This window comes from Clarias gariepinus, chromosome 9, assembly GCF_024256425.1.
Source record: "Clarias gariepinus isolate MV-2021 ecotype Netherlands chromosome 9, CGAR_prim_01v2, whole genome shotgun sequence".
Lineage (NCBI taxonomy): Eukaryota > Metazoa > Chordata > Actinopteri > Siluriformes > Clariidae > Clarias > Clarias gariepinus.
The window spans coordinates 35,140,576-35,165,668 of NC_071108.1; the positions used below are offsets into that span (position 1 = coordinate 35,140,576).

At 38.8% G+C, this 25,093-nt stretch overlaps 1 protein-coding gene across 1 annotated transcript; it reads left to right on the plus strand.

Annotated features, from left to right (window-relative positions):
- The first annotated feature begins 1,216 nt into the window (after positions 1-1,216).
- Positions 1,217-10,926, plus strand: slc7a4 (solute carrier family 7 member 4). Its single transcript, XM_053504911.1, has 6 exons — positions 1,217-1,258; positions 3,948-5,042; positions 5,229-5,575; positions 5,693-6,025; positions 8,720-8,828; positions 10,078-10,926. The coding sequence occupies exons 2-6, from the start codon at positions 4,073-4,075 to the stop codon at positions 10,290-10,292; spliced, it is 1,974 nt and encodes a 657-aa protein (XP_053360886.1). The 5' UTR covers positions 1,217-1,258; positions 3,948-4,072; the 3' UTR covers positions 10,293-10,926.
- Positions 10,927-25,093: the final 14,167 nt, after the last annotated feature.

Sequence of the window (25,093 nt, forward strand, 5' to 3'; positions counted from 1 at the left end):
GTAGAGAACAAGTCATCAACACGTCCTTACTTCATCAGAAGTGGAAATGAGGAATTTCACATGTCAAATAAGCCCCTCCTATTTCAGCAACCACTTTATTATATGTTCTCAAGGTACCATAAATTAAAAAGAGAATTGGATCTTTAGAGTCGTTAATGTGCAGCTTGTGTATCAGTACAGATTTACTGTCCTCTAACGATAACTCAACATGGAGACTTTATCATCTAAATAACTGGCAATGAAAATGAGTCCACCCTCAGTGAACATGTCAAAACTGTGTCCAAAGTGTCAATAATGTTTGTGAGCACTGTTGTTAGCACGGCCTTAATCTTCTTGGGCCTGGAATTCACCAGAGCTGCACATGTTGCTGCTGGGATCCTCTGCCACTTCTCCATAATGATATCACGGAGCTGCTGGATGTTAGATACCCAGCGCTTCGCCGCGTGTCCGCTTGAGGACGTCCCACAGGTGCTCAATAGGGGCCAGGGGTAGCTCAGTGGTTAAGGCATTGGACTACGGTTCAGAAGATCCCAGGTTCAAACCCCACAACCACCAAGTTGCCACTGTTGGGCCCTTGAGCAAGGCCCTTAACCCTCAACTGCTCAGATGTATAATGAGATAAAAATGTAAGTCGCTCTGGATAAGAGCGTCTGCCAAATGCCTAAATGTAAATGCAATAGGGTTCAGGTCTGGAGACATACTCAGCCACTGACAAACACATGAACATGATGAATAGATCATGTGACTTTGCACGGTTAAAGATGTACAGCTGTTATCACTGAGTGTGTACTTACTTTTGTTGAGTTGTTTTCAGAGGACAGTAAATCTGTACTGTTATACAAGCTGCACATTGACGACTCTAAATTATATCCAAGCTTCATTTCTATAGTATAGTCCTTTAAAAATATTTTTTTTATTTATGTATTATTTGTATTTACAACAACAACAGTGTGACATTTCCACAGCATCAGCAAGAGGTATCCAAAGTACTAATGTTACCACGGTAACGCACTGAGGCCGTGACGTCATTTAACCGACATTCCACGCACACAGAGCAGGGAGTAGGGAGCACCCTTTGAAGTGCACTGTGGAATGGAACACACACGCGCACGCGCACGAGCCCGCGCCACTGGTGCCTGGCCCTTTAAGAGCCGAACTGCTCCCCGGTCCCTCCGCCGCCGCCGCATCCGATCAGAGGAGTGTGTATATATATAGACCCCCTGCGGCTCTCAGCACATCCGCACCGATCAGCACGTAGGTAATAAAAACATACAGCTTTCTATTCGTGTTTCATTAATAACCGAGTGTGGGTGTGTTGGTGTGTGTGTGAATGATTAGATGAGTGCTGTGCAGCTTCTCACCTGGGTTTGTACCTTTCTGCGGAATGACACACACACACACACCGGGGATCAGGATAGTGATGGATATTATAGGCCAGAATATTAGACTCGTGCTAATTCTAACTCTGATGTACATGTGTGAGATTAAACATCAGGGTTTTTTTTTCCATTTTGATCTCCTTTTCAAAGAGAGACTGTAAATACAAAGTATTATTATTATTATTATTATTATAAGAATACTATAATGCACCGTTATTTTAAATCCTTGTGTGCGATTTGAAACCGCATTACGTAATGACACGACCGCACGCGCTGGTGTTCTAAACAGAACCCGCAGTGAGTCTATAGAGCTCGCGCTCTCTCGCGCGCGCTCTCTGCCATTGTTTATACGCCGCAAATCGCTCTGACGTCATCACACGCGCTCACACACTCTCCAGTTTCACATGTTACATTAGTGTAACCCTGAGTAACTGTTATTATAATGAAAATGATAAACACACGTGTAAAATAAATAAAGTGTTACCTTTTTATTTCAGTGGCTAAACACAGAGAGGCCTAGAGCTCTCTCTACACCTTACCTTCATTAAAAATGCAAGACTGTATGAATATTCATGATGCACACATTTAAAACCGCCCCCACGTCCTTTGATGTTAGGATCATAAATACTGTACAATGGACCCTCGCCCTACAAATGTAATCCATTCCGAAGGCGAAGTGGGTGTAATTAGTTTGTGACTTGAAATTTTGTACAGCGAATTACATTTTTCAGTAGAAAACGTAAACGTAAATTTTTATAAATCCGTTCCAGCCACCCAAAAATATGAACAAAACGTCTATACAAAATACTATAATCCTTTTTCGCATAGAAAACATTTACAAAAGATATATTAAAGAAGTAAACTATAAAATGAACAGACATTAAACCTCACTTTACCTTTAATTATTATTGTGATTTTTTTTCTTGCCATATTAAAAGAGCATCATTAAAACTACAACAAGTTCCAGAACACATTGCCGCTTATTTCTTTTTTTAATTTCCACTGAAAATGTTTCCTGTTTTTTCTATTTTTCCATCATTGTTAATTTTCTTTGGACTCATGGCGCTATGTCCTCACTAAGTCGTGCACACTTTTTTCCACTTACACAAACAAGTTTTGACCGGCCACAGGAAATGCGCGAAAGTGTGTGATACTGGCTTGATCACTTGTATACTGAAACTGTTTCGCATGTCAAAGCAAAATCCAGCCAAAATTTCGGTCCGTAAGACAAGAATTCGCTAGCCTGTGCAGATCAGTCAACTTTAACCTTTAAACTGCCGCTTCGCGCCTCCAGACACCACCTGGGTTTGATTCTGTGTGCATGGAGTTTACATCTTCTTCCAGTGCTTGGTGGGTTTCCAATAGATATTTTGGTTTCCTCCCACAGTCCAAAGACATGCAATGAGGCTAGTTGGTGTTTCCGTATTGCTCGTAGTGTGTGAATGCATGTGTGAATGTTGACTGGAGGTCCTACCATGGTTGTACAAATGGGACCCCTTTAACTATTTCTACAAACTCTTGTTTTCCTAAGAAGCACTATAGAGTTGACTTGACTCAACTTCCAGATAACCTGACCTGGGTGACTGAGAGTCTTCACAGGTTGGCGGAGTGTTACATTTACATTTAGGCATCTGGCTGATGCTCCCATCCAGAGTGACTTCCAAAAGTGCTTTGAAGTTTCTGTCTTTGGATAGATCCCTACACTGGGTTACTAGGATAAGAACTATAAGTACCATCAGTCGAACACTGTTGGATAAGTTTTTTTTTGTTTTTAAACACAAATATCGTGTGTTTTATAATAATAATAGAAAAATATATTTTTAACAAAACAGATAGGTCTTTAGTATCTGTCACCCGATGTAGCGGATGGCATGTACAGTAGATTGACCCTCTCCTCTAGGGACCAAGTTCACGCATGTGTGAAAACTTTAACGAAATATTTGATAAGCCTGATAAAGCTTTAAAAAATTGTAATAATAATAAGATTGTATATAATAGTGTCATTATTTTGTTATTGCGTCATGCTTTTAAAGGAAAATAGTCAATGGCGGTGTAGTGTGATGAAGTGTTACTGTTACTACCCTGAAGGTGACTGTTTTATATAACAACACATCTCTGAATGTTCTATTCCTTTTTATACCACAACAATTTGACCACATTTTTAATATGTATTAATAAAAGGAACATACGTTTGAGCCACATGTAGTGTTGTACAACATCCTGGAAACAAGTTAGTTCCTGTTCTCTCTTGTCTTATACAGTAGGAGGTATAAATAGTTGTTCTCTAAGAAGCTGTTTTTTTTTTTTCTCCCTTCCGTCATGTCATACAGTATACTGTAAGGTACTAAGCTTACTGGTGCAAACTGTGACTTTTTTTGTAAGTGTTGACTAAATAACTCCTTAAGCAAAACTTCATCACACCAACAATTACACCTGTTTATGTGTAAAGCAAAAGCCAGATAAAATCATTAGGGATCTGAACAAAACGGTGAATGTAATGTGTGGAGTTATTGGTTTTGAAAAGCAAGACCTCCTGTTCTAATAATCTTCTCTCTCTCTCGTTCTCAGGTCGTTTTTGGAACTTGTTCGGTTCTGGCAGAAATGGATTAGCCGAGAGAGAGCGAGACCTATTTTCCCTCCACACTCTTTACTCTTTTCTTTATTTAGTAATTTCTGCTCCTCGCTACCTCACGATGGCGTCGTGCTCTCCAGCTGTGCGTTTTTGCCAGAAGCTGAACAGGCTGAAGACGTTAGAGGATGATATGATGGCGACGTCCTTGAGGCGCTGTCTCTCCACGCTGGACTTGGCGCTGCTCGGCGTGGGTGCGATGGTCGGATCGGGTCTCTACGTCCTCACTGGAGCCGTTGCCAAGGACTTGGCGGGACCGGCCGTTGTGATTTCGTTCCTGGTGGCGGGCGTGGCGTCTCTCATGGCGGCTCTGTGCTATGCTGAGTTTGGCGCCCGTGTCCCCAAGACGGGCTCCGCCTACATGTTCACGTACGTCTCTGTGGGTGAGATCTGGGCGTTTCTGATCGGCTGGAATGTCGTTCTGGAGTATATGATCGGAGGTGCGGCAGTGGCTCGCGCCTGGAGCGGCTACCTGGACTCCATCTTTGACCACCGCATCCGGAATTTTACAGAAAGTCACGTGATGCGCTGGGACGCACCTTTCCTCGCCACGTATCCAGACTTTCTGGCAGCAGGAATACTGGTCATTGCGTCTTTCTTCATTTCATTCGGTGTCCGTGTCTCATCCTGGTTAAATCACATTTTCTCTACGATCAGCATGTTAGTCATTGCGTTCATCCTGGTCTTTGGATTTGTTTTGGCTGATCCAGAAAATTGGAGCGCCCGCAAAGGAGGTTTTGCCCCTTTTGGTTTTTCGGGCATCATGGCAGGAACGGCCACCTGTTTTTACGCGTTTGTAGGCTTCGATGTTATAGCTGCATCCAGCGAAGAGGCACGTGACCCTCGGAAAGCTATTCCCATGGCAACCGCGATCTCGCTAGCCCTGGCAGCAACAGCCTACATCCTGGTTTCGATGGTTCTGACGCTTATGGTCCCATGGAACACACTTGATCCAAACTCGGCACTCTCAGATGCCTTCTTCAGGCGCGGGTACAGCTGGGCCGGCCTTATCGTGGCTGTGGGATCCATCTGCGGTGTGTATAACAGAGTGTGTGTTTGTGCTTGGGTCTATCTGTCACTCCATATGCCAGAGGGAATGTTTTCTAACAAACATTTGATTGATTTGATGTGATTCACTTTGTTTTTAATATCTACAATTTATATATATATATATTTTTAATACTGGTTTTATCTAAGATGTTTTATTATTATTTTTTTAGCTATGAACACAGTGCTGCTCAGCAACCTCTTCTCTCTGCCTCGCATCATCTACGCCATGGCTGAGGACGGCCTCTTCTTCTCCGTTTTCTCACGCGTCAATCCCGTCACCAAAGTGCCCGTCATTGCCATCCTGGTCTTCGGCAGCCTCATGGCTTTCCTGGCGCTCATCTTCGACCTGGAGGCTCTTGTCCAGTTCCTTTCCATCGGCACGCTGCTAGCGTACACCTTCGTAGCTGCGAGCATTATCGTTTTGCGCTTTCAGCCTGAGAAAACTTGCAGTGCTAAGAAAGATGCCTCATTGCCCTCTCCTGGTCAACAGAGCCACTCTGGCACAGAACTCAAGGAGGTATGGAACTAAAAGCTATCCTATATAATCCTAAAGAATGGTTTTTATTAACAGCAAGGCAATATTGTTTTAAGTTAAAATGACACAGACACTATATATATCGCTTTTGTCAAACAGGACAGCGGCGAGCTGAAGGAGTACGAGTCGTTTTCAGATAAACTACGCCTGGTGGAGAGGCAGAAGTCCCCAGGTGCACTCCGTGCCCGCTGGGAGCCGTACCTGGGTACTGTATTGGGAGACTGGGCACCGGGCGAGGTGGTGGCGTTCAGCGTGTTGGCGCTGATGGTGAGTGCCGTATCACTCTGCGCAGTGGTGGTTTTTGGACAAAGCTACCTGCAGCTGCCTACCTGGAGCTTCGTCCTGTTGGTGGTCATCTTCAGCCTGGCGTTCATCCTTAGCATCATCATCATCTCCTTACATGAGCAGCAGAGGAACACCAAGACCTTCCAGGTAAGAAAACGTATCAGTTTATTATAAGGTATAAACGCTTTAGTCAGTCAGCAGTTTGATCACAATATAGATGTAATGAATATTTCTGGAGCTGTGTTTAAAGTGGTGTAACTGTCCGTCTTTCTGGTTGCTTTCTGCTTACATGCTGTTGGTCACTATGATCCTAGAGAATTATAAACATAAGTATTATTCATATTATTTTAATTGCAATTTTAGCACAGTGCTGTGACAATGATAATTACATTTATTCTTTCAAGCAGTTATGTTGTTGTGATGTCGTAAAATGCACATGGAGTTGAGGAGACCTTATTTTCAACTTTTGCGTGATGAGGTTTAGTCAAACAAATGCTACTAATTAGATTAGATAAAAGTGCAACCGTAGTTTGGCAAAAAAGTCCCTTTTGTCTTTTGAAGATATTGCTATATTGTTCATTCTTTATAGTTATAGTATATTTTCATCAGGAGCATGTGTCATATCTAATGATTATCCCACTGAGTAGGTGAATATAGATTTCGAACAAGATTGGGCACAGAATTGTTCCTTGAGGGACACCACATGACTCTGTATGATGATGTTCTACTGTATGTCTGAAGAAGTGTTAAAAAGTCTTCACAGCCTGTTAATTAAAATCTAATCTCTGATGTAGGATTAAAGCAGAAAAGCCAAAACAGTGCTCAAGTCAGTTGAATAAAGAGCACTGTGGTGTAAAAGTGGTGCTGTAGACGCTATTAAAAACCCAGACTCAGAGACAGCTTCTAAAAAAAAAAAAAAGAAGTGGCACACTCAGAACAATGAGTCAGAGTGATGATGTGGAGCGGTTTATCTCCTCCATCAGGAGGAAAGCGTTTCTCCCTCACTAACAAAGAGTAGCATTATAGCTGTGGAGATAAACAACACTAATGGAGCTCTCAGGTCAATATGGAGTCTGATTCTCTCAACAAACAGGCTGTTGATTATCAAAGAAGAAAGAGACAGTTTAGAAAACTGAGGTACAGTACTGAGCCTACACATTTCTTCATGTTAAATTAAATGATGTAGATTAAATTAAAAAAATGGGAACAAATGCGACAGGCTGCAAAGTGCCTAAAGATACACTTTTAAAACTGGTTGTTTATGTCACAACCTCAGCAGCGACCTCTTTTCCCCTCTCGTCTGTTCCAACCACTCAGCATCAGCAGTATACTAATCACTGGCCTGATCATCAGTGCACCTATTTCTCACTGGGTCAGGCCTTACGTTAGTCATTTTTATGCTTGAAAGATTCAGAGGTCACTGTGTGTTTTGTGTGTTAAGACTACATTCAAATTGCAAAAAGTTTGACACTTTAAAAGCACACTATGTAGAAATAAGTGGGGGTCAAGACTTTTGCACAGTACTGTATTTCTCAGATACAAATACAGCATGGGGCATCAAGACGATGACAAAGAGATTTTCATCATTTAATTCAAATTAGGAATCATGTGGAAAATCCAAATCATGTGTGATTTACCAAATAAGAGTTTTTCTAGTTCCACACTTGTTCCGAGTGACGTTTATTATTCATTAATTAGTGAATAATGTTAATTATTATTAACATGTCTTGTTAAACAAGTGCAAGATATTACAGAGAATATTAAAGCTTGGAACGAAGCGTGAGAGATTGTTTCTGCAGCTGATGATATATACAGTACCTGTGCGCTACCGCTCAAAAGTTTGTACACCCCTTCTAACTCCATTGTCGTTCCTCCGATAGGCGTTTATTATCCAAAATACACAATAATCTCCTTTAAACAGTAGATATTGAGATGTATATCTGCTACTTCTGCTCTGTAAAGCTTCATAACGGCTCTAATCTGAGTTGCTGGTTGTTAATTGGTGATTTCTGAGGCTGGTGACTCTAAATGAACTTCTCCTCTGCAGCAGAGCTCAGTTTGGGTCTTGCTTTCCTGGGAAGGTCTTCATGAGAGACAGTTTCATCATCATGGAGCTTCATAGGTTTTATAAACGCACTTGAAAATACTGTTCTTTCCAGAACGGCTACTACAAATTGCACTGTATGGTTTGGCGCTCATTGTGTCCTTCTCTCGAGCATAACCTGGAAAGCAACAAACTTTTAGCCACATTATATACAAGACAAAACTTAAGGCCAGTTCCCCAGAATTTAAATTTAGCATGAAGCCAAAACTTGTTGGCCTCAATACCTTAAAAGCATTTGACTGAATGTTCATTTACGTTTAAATGTATGTTCACATTGTCATTGTTTTACATTGTTGTCTTTATCTATAGTCTGGTGATTTGGTATCATGTCAAACTGTCACTATTGCCATATTTTAGAATGTGTATAAGTTTTTGGTTTTTTAACAAGCTATATAATTAAATCTGCTGCTTCAGTTGTAATAAAAATCTGACGCGTAATGTGGCCTTACAGTTTGGTTAATGGTTTGAGAGTTAAACCGCTGTGAATTAAAATCTGTTGTATTTTATATCATGACATGTTTTTTTCCCTCATATCTCTCACCATCAGCATGTTAAAAGTTCTTCTTAATGCTCTTCTCCTCCTCACTGCGTCTCCTCACACAGCTTCGCCTTGAAACCTAATGCTTGAGAAATAGCTGATAAAATCTAAAACCAGTTCCTGTTGGCTGACTTTTTCTGTGCACATGTCCTTTAACAAACTTTATACTGTGTGTGTGTGTGTGTGTGTGTTTGAACAGGTTCCCCTGGTACCGTTTGTCCCTGGTGCCAGCATCCTGCTGAATGTGTTCCTCATGATGAAGCTCAGTCCGCTCACCTGGATCCGGTTCACCATCTGGGTAGCTGCAGGTACACAAACACGAAGACACACAAGGACACACACACACACACACACACACACACACACACACACATGGAGAAAGAGTAATCTACTTAACCCCTTCTATCCCTGGCTGTTCTTTCACCCAGCTGAGTGGTGTTCCTCCTGGGCTCCACCTGCTACACAAACAGTACAGAGACACAAAACACACACGGGTTCTGCAGCGCATGTAGGAGGGTAAAGAAAAACACGCCATCTTGTACAAACAGTGTAAGAACGAAGGCTGAGGTGTAAACTCATTACACATCCTGTACACTGTGTGTCCTAATTTATATATTCTGACAGCCTGAATGAGATTCGGAGGTAAAACCCTCTTCAGATCCTCCTGTGAGTTCGAGTCTTGGTGATGTCACGACCATGATCTCATATCATACTGTAGATATAAAACACTGGATGGGTTTAAAATAGTTTTTAAGATCTACTTTTCAGTTCACACCAGATTTTCGGTATCAAAGCCATGGCCTGTGCATTATTCTGCACTTTCTTTACTCTTCTTTAGATGAAAGGTTAATCATTTGTCACATGGACCTTACAGCAGAGTGAAATGGTTTTTTCGTATATCCCAGTTAGGAAGCTGGGGTCATCCAGGATACAGCGCCCCCTGGAGCAGACTGAGTTAAGGGCCTTGCTCAAGGGCTCACCAGTGGTACTGTAGCTTGGAGGTGCTGGGGCTCGAACCCCCAACATTCTGATCATAACCCAGAGCCTTAACCGCTTCCCAGTCTTCTCTCATTTATCCCACATAAGATAAGAAACACTTTATTGTCTGTCCCAGACAGGCATGGCATTGGTAATAAATTATTTCTTGTAAATGATTTTTCCGGGCAAATGGGACTTTGTAGCGCCTGCCTGATGTCAATAGCATTAATGACCTATGTACAGGATGAGAGGTGTCCTCAGGGACCAGGGTTGCTTCCCTCATCACTGAGCGGCTGTATAATTCAGACGGAGTGCAGTACCTCTCCACCAACTGGCACAGCTCTTTAGTGTTGGTTTAAATTTAGTTCCAATTTATTTCAATTCAATTTTCAGTTCAATTCCCATCCAGCGTGGAATCCTTAACCATGAGGGTTGCGTCAAGGGCTAAAACCTCTAATGTGTGGATCAGATGGTGGATTAATGAGAGCGCTGAAAGAGCAGGAACATTCTCAATATTTTCTCAGAAAATGTTTTGAATCACACACACGCCTCCCTCCTTATTCTCTCCCTCCCTCTCAGGGTTGTTGGTGTATTTCGGTTACGGCATCTGGCACAGTAAAGAAGGCCTGAAGGAGCCGCAGTGCGTCTCCGCCCGCTACGTTGTTCTGCCCAGCGGGAGTTTGGTGGAAACCGTGCAGAACGTCCAGCCTGAGGGACACGCACACACACACACTCACACCCCCGCATCAAACACTCCTACGCCAACCGGCGACGACCCGCAAGCCAACAGATGATCTGTGTCTGTGTGCGAACACGTCTTTAACACGCTAGTTGTGTAGTGTGTATGTGTGTGTGTGTGTGGGAGTGTGTGGGTGTGTTTTTATGCTTCTCTCCTTTACTGCCACAGTCTGTTCTGCCTTTCTGAGGATCATGACCAGGTTCTAGATTTGGGATTATTTAAAGAAATATGAAGAGTCTCTGTACTGGATGTAAGTACGTGTGTGTGTGTGTGTGTGTGTGTGTGTGTGTATGTGAGTGAGTGAGTGAATGTTCTCTTTGTGTAATTCTGACTTCTGGCTTTTGTTGCATCACTTCCTGTGATGACTTTATAACCGGATTATTTGGTCAAAACTACAGCCGGAAAGAAAGATTCGTTCCCATGAACTGTTCACACGTCAGCGGTTATTAAACTCTAATTCATCGGCACACGCGGTTTATTACAGCGAGAAAACAACCACGCAAGCTGACATGATTTCTTAAAGTGTCATGTTTCCTTGTCATTTTTCTATCGATGTAAAACATTTAATTTAGATGAAAAAACTAAGTTTTGCTCCTGACTTTATGTAAATGTACATATCGACTCGATAATATGAGCCCGATCACTTTTAAAACATATAAATGTTTAATAAGAAAACTTCATTTTACTGTATACGTAAAAGTGATAATAATTGACTCTGGGTCGAAGATTTAGACACTTTTTACGTGTAGTTTAAAAAACAAAAACAAAAAAATTATTAAAAATAAAAATTTAAGCTGTACCTCATTACTATTCAGGCTAATAAAGACTTTGTGTATATACTGTACACTATAGAGTATGGACGAAAGTATTAGTCCAAACCTGTGAATTATTGAATTCAGGTGTTTCCATCGGGCCCCTTATCCCCATTGAAGGACAATCTTAATGCTTCAGCACCAAGACATCATGGACAATGCTAGGCTTCCAACTTTGTTATAAGAGTTTGTTGAAGGCCCTTTACTGTTCCAACATGACTCCGCCCCAGTGCACAAAGTGAGGACCATAAAGACATGGTTTGATGAGTTCGGTGTGGAAGAACTCGACTGGCCCCAACACAGAGCCCTGAGACCTCAACACCATCGAGCACCTTTGAGATGAAGTGGATTGGAGATTGCAAGCCTGTTCTTCCCGTCCAACATCAGCATCTGACCTAATAAACACTCTACAGAATGAATGGACATGAATTCCCAAGGAAACACTCCAACATCTTGTGGATGGCCTTCAAAGAAGAGTGGGAGCTGTAAAAGAGGGACCAACTCCATACTGAAGTTAATGTATTTGGATACAATGTTACTGCAGGTTTGACCAAATACTTTTGTCCATCCAGTGTAGCTATAGGACAGCACCTAGTAAACGTTTAAAAGTAAAAGTCGTAGAATATTGCAGTGACTTGATTTTTGAATAAATCACCCTTTAATTAAACATTGGATATATAACCACATGTCCTTAATTGACTACATTTCTTATTTTAAGTCAGTACTGATGTGAATGTTTGTTTAAACTCCAGAAAGTTGATCAAATGAACAGTTCATGGGAATGAGATTTTATTTTGTTTGTTTAATTCATTTCATTGCATTTTTGTGGCTTTCCCCACCTGCCATGTCATTAGCCTAGCTTGTTAGCTGCGATGTGAAGCCAGCAGTCTGGAGGTCTGGGTGAAACTCCTGCATGTGATTACGACTTGAGACGTTCATGTGTGTGTTCAGAACTGCAAGCAAATACCAATGTAGCATCAGTTTATTTCTAACTGCTCACAGAGGTGTTCATGAAGTATTTACGGTGTTTGGAGTGTGTTTGGTGTGTGTTTGGAGTGTGTTTGGTGTGTGTTTGGTGTGTGTTTGGAGTGTGTTTGGTGTGTGTTTGGAGTGTCCAGTGTGTGTGACCGGTTGAATGTGTGTGTTCCTGTTTGAGTGGACCTTAGAAATGATGATTAGCACTTTCTTTGACACTGTGTTTGGTTTATTCTTGAAGGATTAGAGGTTTGTTGAGCCGATATAAGCAAGGACAATCATTGATGCTCACACACACATACACACACACACACACACGTATATACACACACAGTAGTTTTTGTTTTGCTATAATCAAAAGTCTTCACACAATGTCAGTGATTTATTTTTTTCTCCCACAGACTCAGACCTCATATATTTAAACCACGATTCTGCTGTATTTATTTCTCTTCCTTGTTATTATTATTATTATTATTATTATCATTATTATGTATATTTATTTAAATGTACCCATTTTGATGTCCAGTCTGATTTCTGAGCTGTATGTGACAATTCTTTTTAAGGCAGCTTACTGTAAGTGTCAGGACCAAAGGTTAATATGCAGCAGTGTTACACTGGGCTGAGCTCCATTATACAGCTCTATACACACACACACACACACACACACACACACACACACACACACACACACACACTCGCACAAACGTCCACAATGTAAAAATGTTCAGTCATTTGAATATTAAAGAGGTTATAACGTTATCCTGCCAGAATTGACTAAAATATACAACGTTAACTTGGTGGCTAAAATACATACGACAAGAAAAAATCATAACAGATGAAAACAATAGTTTTCTTGTTATCTGTAATATTTCATGTTTTTACAGTTTTTACTTACAAACATACCTTGGTACTGATATCGAGCGAGTAACTCGTCTTTACACAAAACTTGTCATTGTTTTCCTAAAGCGTCCAGCACATGGTGAGGTCCAATCCAAAGTCCTTTCTGTTAACTTTATACCGCATGTTCCTTATAAAGGTTATAATATAATGAAATACAAAAATCTAAATCATGTGCGTTTGGCCTAATTGGACAACATTTGGTTTTGAACTAAAGTAAAGAAATTAGAATTTTATAAAATTATATTCATAAAATAAAGTAAATTCAGAATTTACAAATGATTAGACCTGAGGTAGGAGAGTAAAACTGGACAATCAGGTCTAGAATACGTTTATTCTTCTTTACACTGACGTCATTAGATAAGCACAACTCGATTAAGCCCCTGTCTCTGTCTCTCTCCCTCTCTCTCTCTCTCCCTTTCTCTCTCTGTCTCTGTCTCTCTCTCTCTCTCTCTTTCTCTCTCTGCCAGTTCCTGAAGAGGGATTAAACACAAATGCTTCTCTAGATGTGTCATGTGATAAGCACAGATTTTGTGACCTTTTCTTTCTCTTTGGCTTTCACACACATGCTCTTGTAATACAGTATGTGTGTATGAGAGAGAGAGAGAGTGAGAGAGAGAGAGACGGGACAGGGCGAGACCTCGAGGTCTCATTTATTCAGGCGTTCAGGTCATGTGGAATAAAATGCAATTAGGAAAAGGATTTAAAATCGGATTTATTCTGTCTGGACACTAGGAATGTTTCACACACACACACACACACACACACACACACACACACAGAGAGAAACTGAATAATATCGATAGATATCCTCATTCTGTGTAAATGCTGATTTAAGTTGAATGTTTCTGCCCCACTGATCACAAATTTAATAAGCTAAAAGTTCTTCTTGCTATAAGTTTTCACCATTTTTAGATGCTACGCCTAAATTCTACAAGGCTGTTAAGAGGGACGGATTAAACTCTATAAAACTGCTCCAGTTCTGTCTTTTTGTATTATGGAAGTCTATTACATATCCTCACTCGAAGCTCTAAAAAATATCAAAATAATTGGACATGTAAACAATAATACACGTTATTAAACAAGATTAAAATCAGGTCAGTGTCTAACAATCACAGGTCACAGCTACACAACATTTACAGCTACATTTACTGTACACTATATATTTCCCATGTTGCACTGCTGCATATAAACACAGAACAATGAAGAACTTATTACTAATTATTCAATGTTAACACAAAGTGCTTGTTAGTTATTAAAGAACGCTGAATATTATTTGTACACCATGGTGATGAGACGTTCAGGTGCTCGGCTCCTACGGTACGAGATCCGGGTGTTTCTCCTCCCCGGTCTGCTGTACGGTAGCACACAGCGCTCCTTTAATGTTATGAGCTTTACTGTGTTTCCTTCCTTCCTCTTTCACTTGAACGGCTCCTGTACTGTACTGTATATCCTCTGATCTGCTGATTAAATGATTGCACTGCTCGTTATGTGATGAGATTGTAAAGGTAGAGTTTATATAACTATCCTGACCCTCGTTTTAAAGGCAAGAAAAGGCACAAACACAAGCATCTGCTGTATGACTCTGTTTTATACATTTACTGTGCTGTTGTGTTAAAGTCAAAAAGCAAGACATTTTATTTATCCAAGCTTCCTCTTTGCTCAGTAGCTGTGTTTACATGGACCCCAATATTCCATTAGTAATGGGAGTAAAATCCCAATCAGAATAAAACTGCTAGGGAAAATCAATGATACATCTCAGTCAGAACAGTCTGGCCCGATCCGGCCCGATCCAAATAGGACGGGGTGTAGGCCTGTGCTAATCTGCTCTAAATATAAGTCTGTAAATATATAATTTGATTGACTCCTCATTTGCTGACATAAATATAAGTAAGGAAAGTAAGTAAGTGACTTTTATCAGTTTTTTTAAAGTAAATATAGCAGTTTTCTAGATATGAAATCATAAAGTGTTTAACAAGATAAGTTCAAGGAGACACATTGGAAAAACAACCACAGAGTACTTTTAAAAATATATCTGTTTATTAAGATAAAATCTAAAAGTAGTGCAGTCTAAAAAGTTAAGCAACAACTTCAACAGTACAGTTCCCTCTGACCCGAGGATCTCCGAGATTCACTCATAACATGCGGAAGATCTTTAATGTACACAAGAGCCTGACCATGCACAGCCCCATATATCTAATTCCTAACATTGTAAATTAAATTCTAAACTTAATAAGGAGACAGGGTAAAGAGATTACAACAGGATTTTACTTTTATTCTTTCTGTGCATGTTTGCTTCACGTAGTTGAAACATCATTACAATATAATAATTTAGTTTCTATTCATGATCTATAATTTCCCCAAGAACCACAGGAGGAGTTTTCGCATTTAACTAATTAAAGATGAGATTGAATTCTTGTAACCAATTATTAAGAAAAATTTTGCTTAACTGCAGAATTGGAAAAACATTTTTTTCCCTTTCTTATATTTTTAGCTGATTAAATCACTTTAAGCATTTTAAAAACTGCTTACTCTGACTGCACATCTTATGAGATCAACATCTGTATGAAAAGTTAAGATGGAATCTCTAATCAGGATGATTTAATTCGGACCAAAGAAACCGTGTCCATGTAAACGTAGCTAATGTGGTAAGACAAGTCTGGTGTCCAAATTTGTTCTTTACGTTTGTACTGAAGCTAAAAGTGTGACATGGCTTTAAACACTTTTTAACAGAAGACTATCTCACCCAAACTTTATTCCATAAAAAAATATCTGCTTTAAATGACATTGTTATATGTAAACTCATTCTTAAAAGTAGAGCTTGCAATTTATAAAAATGTTAACATATTATCTCTTTAAATTATTGAAGCTTCAGTACACCCCTTTCTTTTTTTTCACTACCTATATGACTGCAAAACACGCTAGAAATTAAAAACCACCTCTATTAATCAATTTATAAATAAAAAAATAAATAAAAGCAATGTTAATTAATACACATTTAGATTCAAAGTGAGTCTACCAGGAGTGTTCATGTCAAACCGGGACTTTTGATTGTGCAGACTAACTGAACACAGTTAAGAGAGTAAAAACTCTTATATTATATCTCTATTTCTCAGTATATTGGTATGATTTGGGGCGAGATAGTCTTCGATAGTTGGCTGACTCTTAGCTATGATGAAGAATAAAATAAATGTGTCTTGGCTTATTGACTACTGTATATTTGGGATGAAGGGAATGCTGTGTACTGTACATTTTTTTCCCTAAACAATCCCTGATGTAATAGAGGTTATAATGATGGTTAAAGAGGAGCTTTTATTTATATTTCCTGTCTGCATTTAATTTACTGTAAAGAACATCAGGCCTGCTGCTAATTGTTCCCAGTCTACACTGAAATCGTTCCCGCATGGTAAATGCTGCAACTCTGAACATACGGTGCCAGATTCTTTAATGTTGCCGGACATTAGGAGCCTGGCATAGACATGAAGTCCATCGCTGTCCATCACTGATGTAAACACACGTATTTGTGTATGTAAATATGCCACAACAATATAACCGATGGCCTTAAAAAAATGCTATTTATACTCAAACCATTCCCGAGGCTGAAAAAAAATCTTAGTACGAAAAACATTTTTAAAGTCTGTACTGTTAGATTTGTATCATCATATAGCTTTAAATTATCACAGTGGGTTTATTACAGTGTATATAATATAATATATGTGTTAGAAATATAACCTACAGTATGTACAAGGAAAGATGTTCTTTAAAGTTTTCTAAGCACCAAATAAGACTTTGTGTCATCTCTAATACACAGTTACACGTTCTCTTTTTCTGTTTTCCTTTTCATCTCCTCAGATATCTTTTCTTCTTAACATCACGCCTGGCTCTAACTGCAGATCAAAGAAAGTAGAGTCAAACTGCTAATGTTTCCATCTTCACATGCTAACTAGCTAAGTGTTACATTGTTTCACTGCGCGTTTGCTGACAGGATTTCTGGATTCATGTATAAAACATATTCATATGCTTTACTGGTAATGTTAGCAAACTAGCTAACATAATCTAATTCGACTGAATTTCGAGTCAAGACTGAGTTTGATTTGAAATCCTGTCAGGTTAGATCATATTAGATAGGTAGTCTTAGCAGGGAAGATAATTAATAAGCAATTTTATTTACAAATCTGTTCTAAATTGCTGTTATAAATCAGTCAAAATTAAGCAAGTTAGGAAAAAAAATGTGATTTTGACATTTAGGTGTAAAACCTGACAGGATTTCTGAGAGGATTTTTAATCCTAGCTAACTCCAAACAGTATTGTCCCTGTGAACACTAACCAGATAACATGAGTTTATCTGAGGGAAGAAAGGGGAAAAAATCTGGAGAAAAAACAAACAAGACAAATATTTATGCTAGCTGGCTAAAACACAAGATAACCAGGAGCGTTTCTGAAAGGAGTGTTATCTCACATTCAGTTTAGATTCAGCGCTAACACTTGGCAGCTAACTAGCATGAGCGTTCCTGGCAGGATTTCTGAAGGCTACTTTTTTTTCTTTCTTTTTCTTTTTCAGTAATTGTTTTATAGAAACTTGTCAAATCTTGTGTCTCACTTGTTTATCTTTGTTGCTTCTTTACCCTCTGCTTTGTTTATGGTGTCTGTTATTAGGTCAGTTTATGAAGAAAAGTGTTTTTTGTTTAATAAATGTTTTGAAGCAGCACAAAATCTAACCTTGTCATTTAAATCATCACTTTTACTGCTGAAATGAGCTGTCTGCAACCATCACAGTGGTGTTTTAAAAGGAGTTTTGAGGTAAATTCACAAATGCTAGTCAGCAAGCTACTGTGATAGAAGCTTACAGGATTCAGGATCTGAGAGAATTTTAAAGTTACATTACAGAGCAACCTCGGATTGCGAGTAACGCGGTTTGCGAGTGTTCCGCAAGACAAGCAAAGATTTTTAATACATTTTGAGATCTTGGTTTACGAGCACCGAGTATCATGTATCACGCATGCGCTTCTTGTTTTGTTCCGAGCGTCACGTGATCACAACTGAGCCAATGGCCTTTCTCTCTTTTGCGCTGTGGAATTGTGGGTAATTGTCTCGCCTGCTGGGTCTTAGTGCGCGTCTCTCACTGGTATAATCAACATCCGTGCAAGCGTGTACTGTTTACTATAACACTGTGACCATGTGTGTAAAACATATTTTATTTTGTGTCTGTATGCGTGTGTGTACAGCGCGCGTGTACTGTTTCTTATAACACACGTGTATGCGCGCGTGTAAAGCAAAAGAAAGTCTCATTACAGAGGTTAAAGATCCATTTTCTCTCTTCCTCTCTGTATCAGCCTGCACATTGTCTGCACGCGTCATTGGGCACCGTGCCCCTTTACACACACTCTGTCTCTTTCTCTCTCTTTCTCTCTTTCTAATGGAAACACTGCTCTGTCACAATTTTCTGCAGGTTACTTTGTTTTATTTTTACTTTGCAGCAATGATTCCGTTAGTGTGCGCTCACGCGAGTGTCGTTAACGATGTTCCTTGTTAATTAATAAAAGTCTTTCCGTTAGTGTGTGTGTGTCTGTGTGTTTGAAAAAAACTTAAATAGGAGGAAGAAGGTTTACTGTGTAAGACTGTGTAACACACACACACACACACACACACAGCGCCTGCACGCATAAACGTAAACACTTATTTACTTTTTAAAGTAATAAGGTAAAGTGTAGGTAAAGGTAAAGGTACCTATAGTAAAGGTAAAGTGCAGGTTAATTTGTTTTCTTTTTACTTTATATTTTATATTAATTATTTTTATGTATTTTTTTTTTTTTTGGCCTTTGGAATGAAAAATTTTAGTCTCCAGTATTTATATGGGAAAACTAGCTTTAGGTTTACGAGTGTTTTGAAATACGAGCCTGCTCCCGGAATTATGCTCGCGTAATCCAAAATTCCACTGTATATTCATTGCTAATCCCAAAATAAATTTTGGTATGATCTGTGCTAGTGTTTATTATGGTAACTGATAGAACATACCATAATATATTATATTACTTTGATACTTCAAAAATTACCATGGTCGGAACCATAAGACTTATGCAGGTATCTAATATTGTGTGGTTGTACATGTTGGACCATATAAGATATGTTAGGACACACAACTGGTATTGTATACTACAGGCAGCATATTAGATACCCGTTGAAATTTGGTAGCAATTGTGGTACCCTTACATTCACCAAAGTTTTGTTTGTTAACCCTTTGATGGTACCATAAAAAGTAAAATGGTATTGCACAGGTTACAATACAGGGCCAGTGTAAGTAGCATCCTACGGGGAAAGGTACCACAGTGACACCAAGTTTTGGGAAGTAAGAAAACAACATGATATAGAGGTGCCATACATAATAAATATTAGCATTATTGTACATACGCATATTTGCTGAAGACGTTGGTGCAATTTTAATATATACAGTACCTGGCTGCACCTGATCTAGAACATTTCTTTCAGCAGCTACTGTACCATACCGTAATGTTCTCTGCCCTGAACCCGACACCGATGTGGAACAGCAAAGAGATCAGATTACAGAGAACACAGTATGAACATATGGCAGCTTGTTGAAAAGCATTAGGCTTGTTAATGACATGCTAATGAAAGTCATTTAAATTAGAATATAAGGCTTTGATGGATAAGGGGAACAAAACGCTTCTTCCTAAAAGTAGCTTCCTGACTAATAATAAACATCTAGCTAATGTCCAATCTTTCATGATAGCTAGCCAGGCAATACATACAAGTCTACTCATCTAACAGAGGTCATGAGAGGATAATTAAGTCATAATTAGGATTTATTTTTGTTGTTTATTTTATTTCTTTGGAGCAGATGCTGAAGAGAGAGAGAACGAGAGAGAGAGAGAGTTCACAAATGAGTGCTAAAGGCATGTGAGCAATAATTGTGTCATTAATTTCACAGTTTGGTTTATTCGCCCCACAACCGGGATTTAATCATGTCTAACATCACACACATTTCTCACTGATTTCTAAGCACACGTCAAGTGATTTTAACAGGGCCAAATCTATTAAATAAGACAAACGAGACAGACTAAATGTTTTATTAATTACTTGAGCTTTGAACATTTCAACTATAATATATATTTTTTATTAACTTTAACTTCTTTAACCTCATCCTTTACCTACACACATACTGTATTTATCCCGCAGACAGAACAATCCTATGTCCATGGGCCTATGGCAGTGCAGTGTGAAATTATAATCCATACATGTCCACACAATGTGTAAAGAAACACATGAAAAAAAAATAATAAGTGTTGATTCTCCATTAAAAGCTTACCTGTTGCCATTGTTATGAGTATAAATCGTGATTATGATATGAGTTTTTTTTTAACTATGGGTCAGATTAATGATTAGTTCTGAAAACCTTTCATATATATTATAAATATAATACAAATTGCTAATCATCAATATTCAATAGTAATTTCAAAATTAATTACCAAAGTTACTTACTTTTTTTTTTTTTATTGTAAATGATGTCTCGCGGCCCACCTGCAGTTACGGACCACAAGTAGTAGCCACACTTTGGAAAACCCTGGACACCATTCATTTGTTTGAGTGCTGTTAACATCACTGATTTTATTTTGCAGAATTGTTTATGTTTTTTTTATTAGTTTAGTGAATAAATTAATCCAGAAAATACAAGGATTAATTCAGTTCTTTGTGTGTATATGTTTTCTGTACTGTATATGTGTTTCCAACAATATTCTTAATAGTATTCTCCAATGTCATTAAATGCGGAAAGTACATTTTCCATAGTTGTTTTTATTGTTGTGACTTAATGGTTTATTTAGTAATTATTATATAATTTTTATTAATTAAAAGTTAAGGCTTAACAGGAACATTTTGATAAAATAAAGTACAATATTATTAAATTACAGTGGTTTTCTGGGTGCCAATAATTGTAACATGAGATTTGGTTAAAAGGTTTTTCAATTTATTTTCATATAATTAACAGGGTCAAGGATAGATTGGTCTAATATTTATTTTCACTGTAAGATAATCAGATAAAGTTAACTCCAAAGCAAACTTTTTCCAAAACTTTTTAAAATTAATATTCCTGGACGAGACCGAAATAACAAAACCTCAGTGTTATTCTTTGGCTGAACTTGTTGCTACGAGCACAACCATAATAGGTGGGACCCCTTTGTATGGCTCAAAGACTGATCCAAAAAAATGTTCTGCAGAGATATTTGGAAATAAAGATAACAGCGATTATTTAGTGTTAAATGTCAAGGTAGCATTAATTTAGCAAAATAACATACACACTTATACCATTATATAATTTTTTTTTGTATAGTGTATTTGAATCTGTTAAATTATGAGCCTGAGGGTTAGTGGATGTGGGGCCGACAGTAGTTTTATATTTTTTGGAGTTCTTTGCCCACAGTAAACTCACACTGGACCAGGTGAGTTAGACCATGCACTGATGAACTTGGTCTTTTGGCCTGGGTGCCTTTCTATTGATGGTTTTTTTTCTGTGATTTGTAATACTGTACATTGGCTTTTCTATGGAATCAGTCCAGACAGGTTGGGCATGGGTGAGCCTTGAGTGCCCATGATCGTGTCATCCGTATACTGGTATATAATTTATAATCAATGTATAAATGTGTTAATGTTGTGTGGTGTTAATATTATCACTATTGTTGTGTAAATAATTTTACAGTGGAACCTCGGATTGAGAGTAACGCGATTTGCGATTGTTCCGCAAGACAAGCAAAGATTTTTAATAAATTTAACTTGGAAAACGAACAAGTCTTGCTTTACGAGTACCGAGTATCATGTATTACGCATGCGTTTCTTGTTTTAACGCTGAGCATTACGTGATCACAACTGAGCCAACGGTTTTTCTCTCCCTTGCGCTGCGGAATTGTGGGTAATCCTCTCCCCTGACGGGTCTTAGTGCAATAATCAACATCCATGCACGCGTGTACTGTTTACTATAACACTGTGACCATGTGTGTGTGTGTAAAACATATTTTATTTTGTGTCTGTATGCGTGTGTGTACAGCGCGCGTGTAAAGCAATCATTAGAGAGGTTAAGGATCCATTTTCTCTCTTCGTATCAGCCTGTTCTTTGTGTCTGTGTGTGCAGTCATTAAACACTGTGCCACACACACACACAGACCCCTCCTACTTTCGTCTTCACACACACACACACACACACACACTCTTTCTTTCTGCTCTACACAGAAACACTGCTCTGTCGCGATTCTTTTCAAAGGTAAAGTGCAGGTTAATTTGTTATATTTTTACTTTCCATAGTAATTCCGTTAGTGTGTCGCTTAATCGAGTGTCATAAGAGAGATTTCTTGTTTATTTGTCGGATAAAACAGTTTATCCATGTGTGCGCGCGTGTGAAAAGAGTGGAGGAAGGGTAACTGTGTAAGACGAGAAGAGGGAAAGCAGGAGGGGCTCCTTACAAACACAGACAGACACACACACACAGTGTCTGCGCGCACAAATAGAAACACTTATCTGTCGGGATTTATGTTTGTTTTTTTTAAGGTAAAGTGCAGGTTAATTTGTATTATTTTTACTTTATATTTTGTGTTAATTATTTTCATGTATTTATTTTTGGGGGCTGTGGAATGAATAATGTGACTTTCCATTATGTCTTTTGGGACGATTTGATTTGGCTTACGAGTGTTTTGAAATACAAGCCCGCTCCCGGAATGAATTATGCTCGTAATCCAAGGTTCCACTGTATATATAATTGTACATTACATGTTCGCACATCTTAAGGACACCTGCACATTTTGAAACATCATTTTGCTGTTTGTTTATATTCACTTCAGGCTTTAGGAAGCAGTGAACAGTAAACAAGGGAGCATAAATCAACAACAACAAAAAAACTGTCATTATTGCTGTTGGTGAACAGATATGGTTGTACTGTACTACAGTTAAAAGTGAATTTTATGTTTATTTTCTGCCACCACAAGTTTCAGCAGGTTTTTAACTTCAAATTTAAAACCAACTAACATTGGTTTAATTCAACCCTCCTTTATTGGCATTAATGTTAAAAATTATATCGTCGCCAGAACAAATAACGCTTGTATATTACACTAAACATTATATAAACAAACCTTATGGGCTTTATCTGCATTTATACATGAACATTATAAACACAGTAAACATACAAACAAACCAACAAATAATTCAGTGCTCTGTCCTGATTTTTATTTCGTTGTACACCGTAAAACAATACTGAAGGTCTTTATCAATAATCTCCTTTGAATAGTTGATATTGAGATGGATCTGATATTTCTGCTCTGTAAAGCTTCATAACGGCAGCGGCGAAGTGACACAGACACAGGGGTTTGTGGTGTTCACACTGATAGGATTTGTATGTGTAAGTGATCAGGGATGTAAATAGGGCAGGAGTGCAGGGACGGTGTGGGAGGAATGGTAACTCGAACGAATCGGTTCAATGCGGGAAAGAGTCGCCGTATTCCCACGGGGGGCAGTAGCAGGGCGCCGGAGTGGAACCAACGTGCGAACCAGCGGGGAGGATGGCCGAACAGCGGCCCTCAGAGTCTGTAGAGGAAGAGAGAGAGAAACAACGAAAAAAATGACATTATCAGGGAAGTCTCTATTCTCATATTTTTTACCCATTGAACTGGTGTCCCGCTCTCCTTTCATAGCCGCCAGAGTACTCCAGGACTGAGGGGATGTGTCCCCACCAATAATTTAATCCACATAAAAAAATGATGTCAACATTAACCTAGACACGCAGGAAGGGATAAATCACGTTCTCTCCAAAACACATGAACATTTTGACTGGCTGGGCCTTGTGCAGTGAATGCACCCAAGCGCCAAATGCAGTGGATTTTTTTTCCGTGCAAGAAGGTGTGTTGGGTGACATACATGTTAGGATGGCGGCAGCAAAAATAAAATAAAAAAAAAGAAGCTGGACATAAGGAGCTTTTTTTTAAAAGAAAAGTGTAAGTTTGCTAGTGAGTCCATCAAAGTAACGACAACAGTTAATGTTAATGCTAGTGTTTTTTTGACGCACATTCATTATAGCCAGGGGTGGAAAGTAATGAAGTACATTTACTCACATTACTGTAATTGAGTAGATTTTTTGTGTACTTCTACTTTTTAAATTTAAAATGTAGTGAAGTACAATATTTTAAACAAAACATACTTAAGTAAAAGTAAAATTCCAGATTTAAAAAGTACTTCTACTTAAAGTAAAAGAATTTTACTTAGAGTAGAAGTACTTAAAGTAGAAGTACTTTTTAAATCTGGAATTTTACTTTTACTTAAGTATGTTTTGTTTAAAATATTGTAGTTCACTTCATTTTTAATCATATTCGCTACTGAGTAAAAAATAAAAGAATGAAAATGAAAAATAATACAAATAGTACAACAGGGAAGGAAATAAAATCCCACCCCTGCTAAAAAAAAATAAATAAAAAGGTAACTCAGTAACTTTTACTCTGGGTAAATTTTGCAGACACAAAGGTGAGTCTCTGTGTCGGCGAGGAGTTGCTATGGAAACCAGCTGCTCGCGAGCGCACACGCTCGCACGCCGCCTGCACGCACGCACGCTACGTCATACTGTACACTCCACTGTTATGTAATAAAGGCACCGCTTTATCATTTGTACTCTGCAAACCTAAACATTCAGACCAACACACACACACACGCACACTTTTTACTTTTTACACTGATGTGTGTGTGTGTATGGGAGAGAGATTTCGGCTTGATTATATTTAGTGATGTTTGCATTTTTAAAAACTAAATTTACTCTTCAGTAAAGTACAGTAAACCCTTTAAAGTGCTGTTCCTGTGTGTAAATTCATGTGAATTGGATAAACACTATGGATGTGTTAAAGGAAAAGAACACAACAGTTATTATAGATCATCTAAACAACGGAGCTGGTGATCATCCAAGCAGGACAGGTAGGACACGCTGAACCTCCAGAGCTCCTCACCATACTGACCTTCAGCTCCAAACAGCCATGATGGATAACATTATCAGTTGTTTATCGTTTCACTGCAGGGAAGACCGGTGATGTCCGACAGCGGGATGAGCAATTCCCTGGTCCTCTGTTGAGGTAAGGTGCTCAAGGCTTAACATTAAACTCTTTAGTCACTTTTCCTTTAGAGACATGGCTGAGAT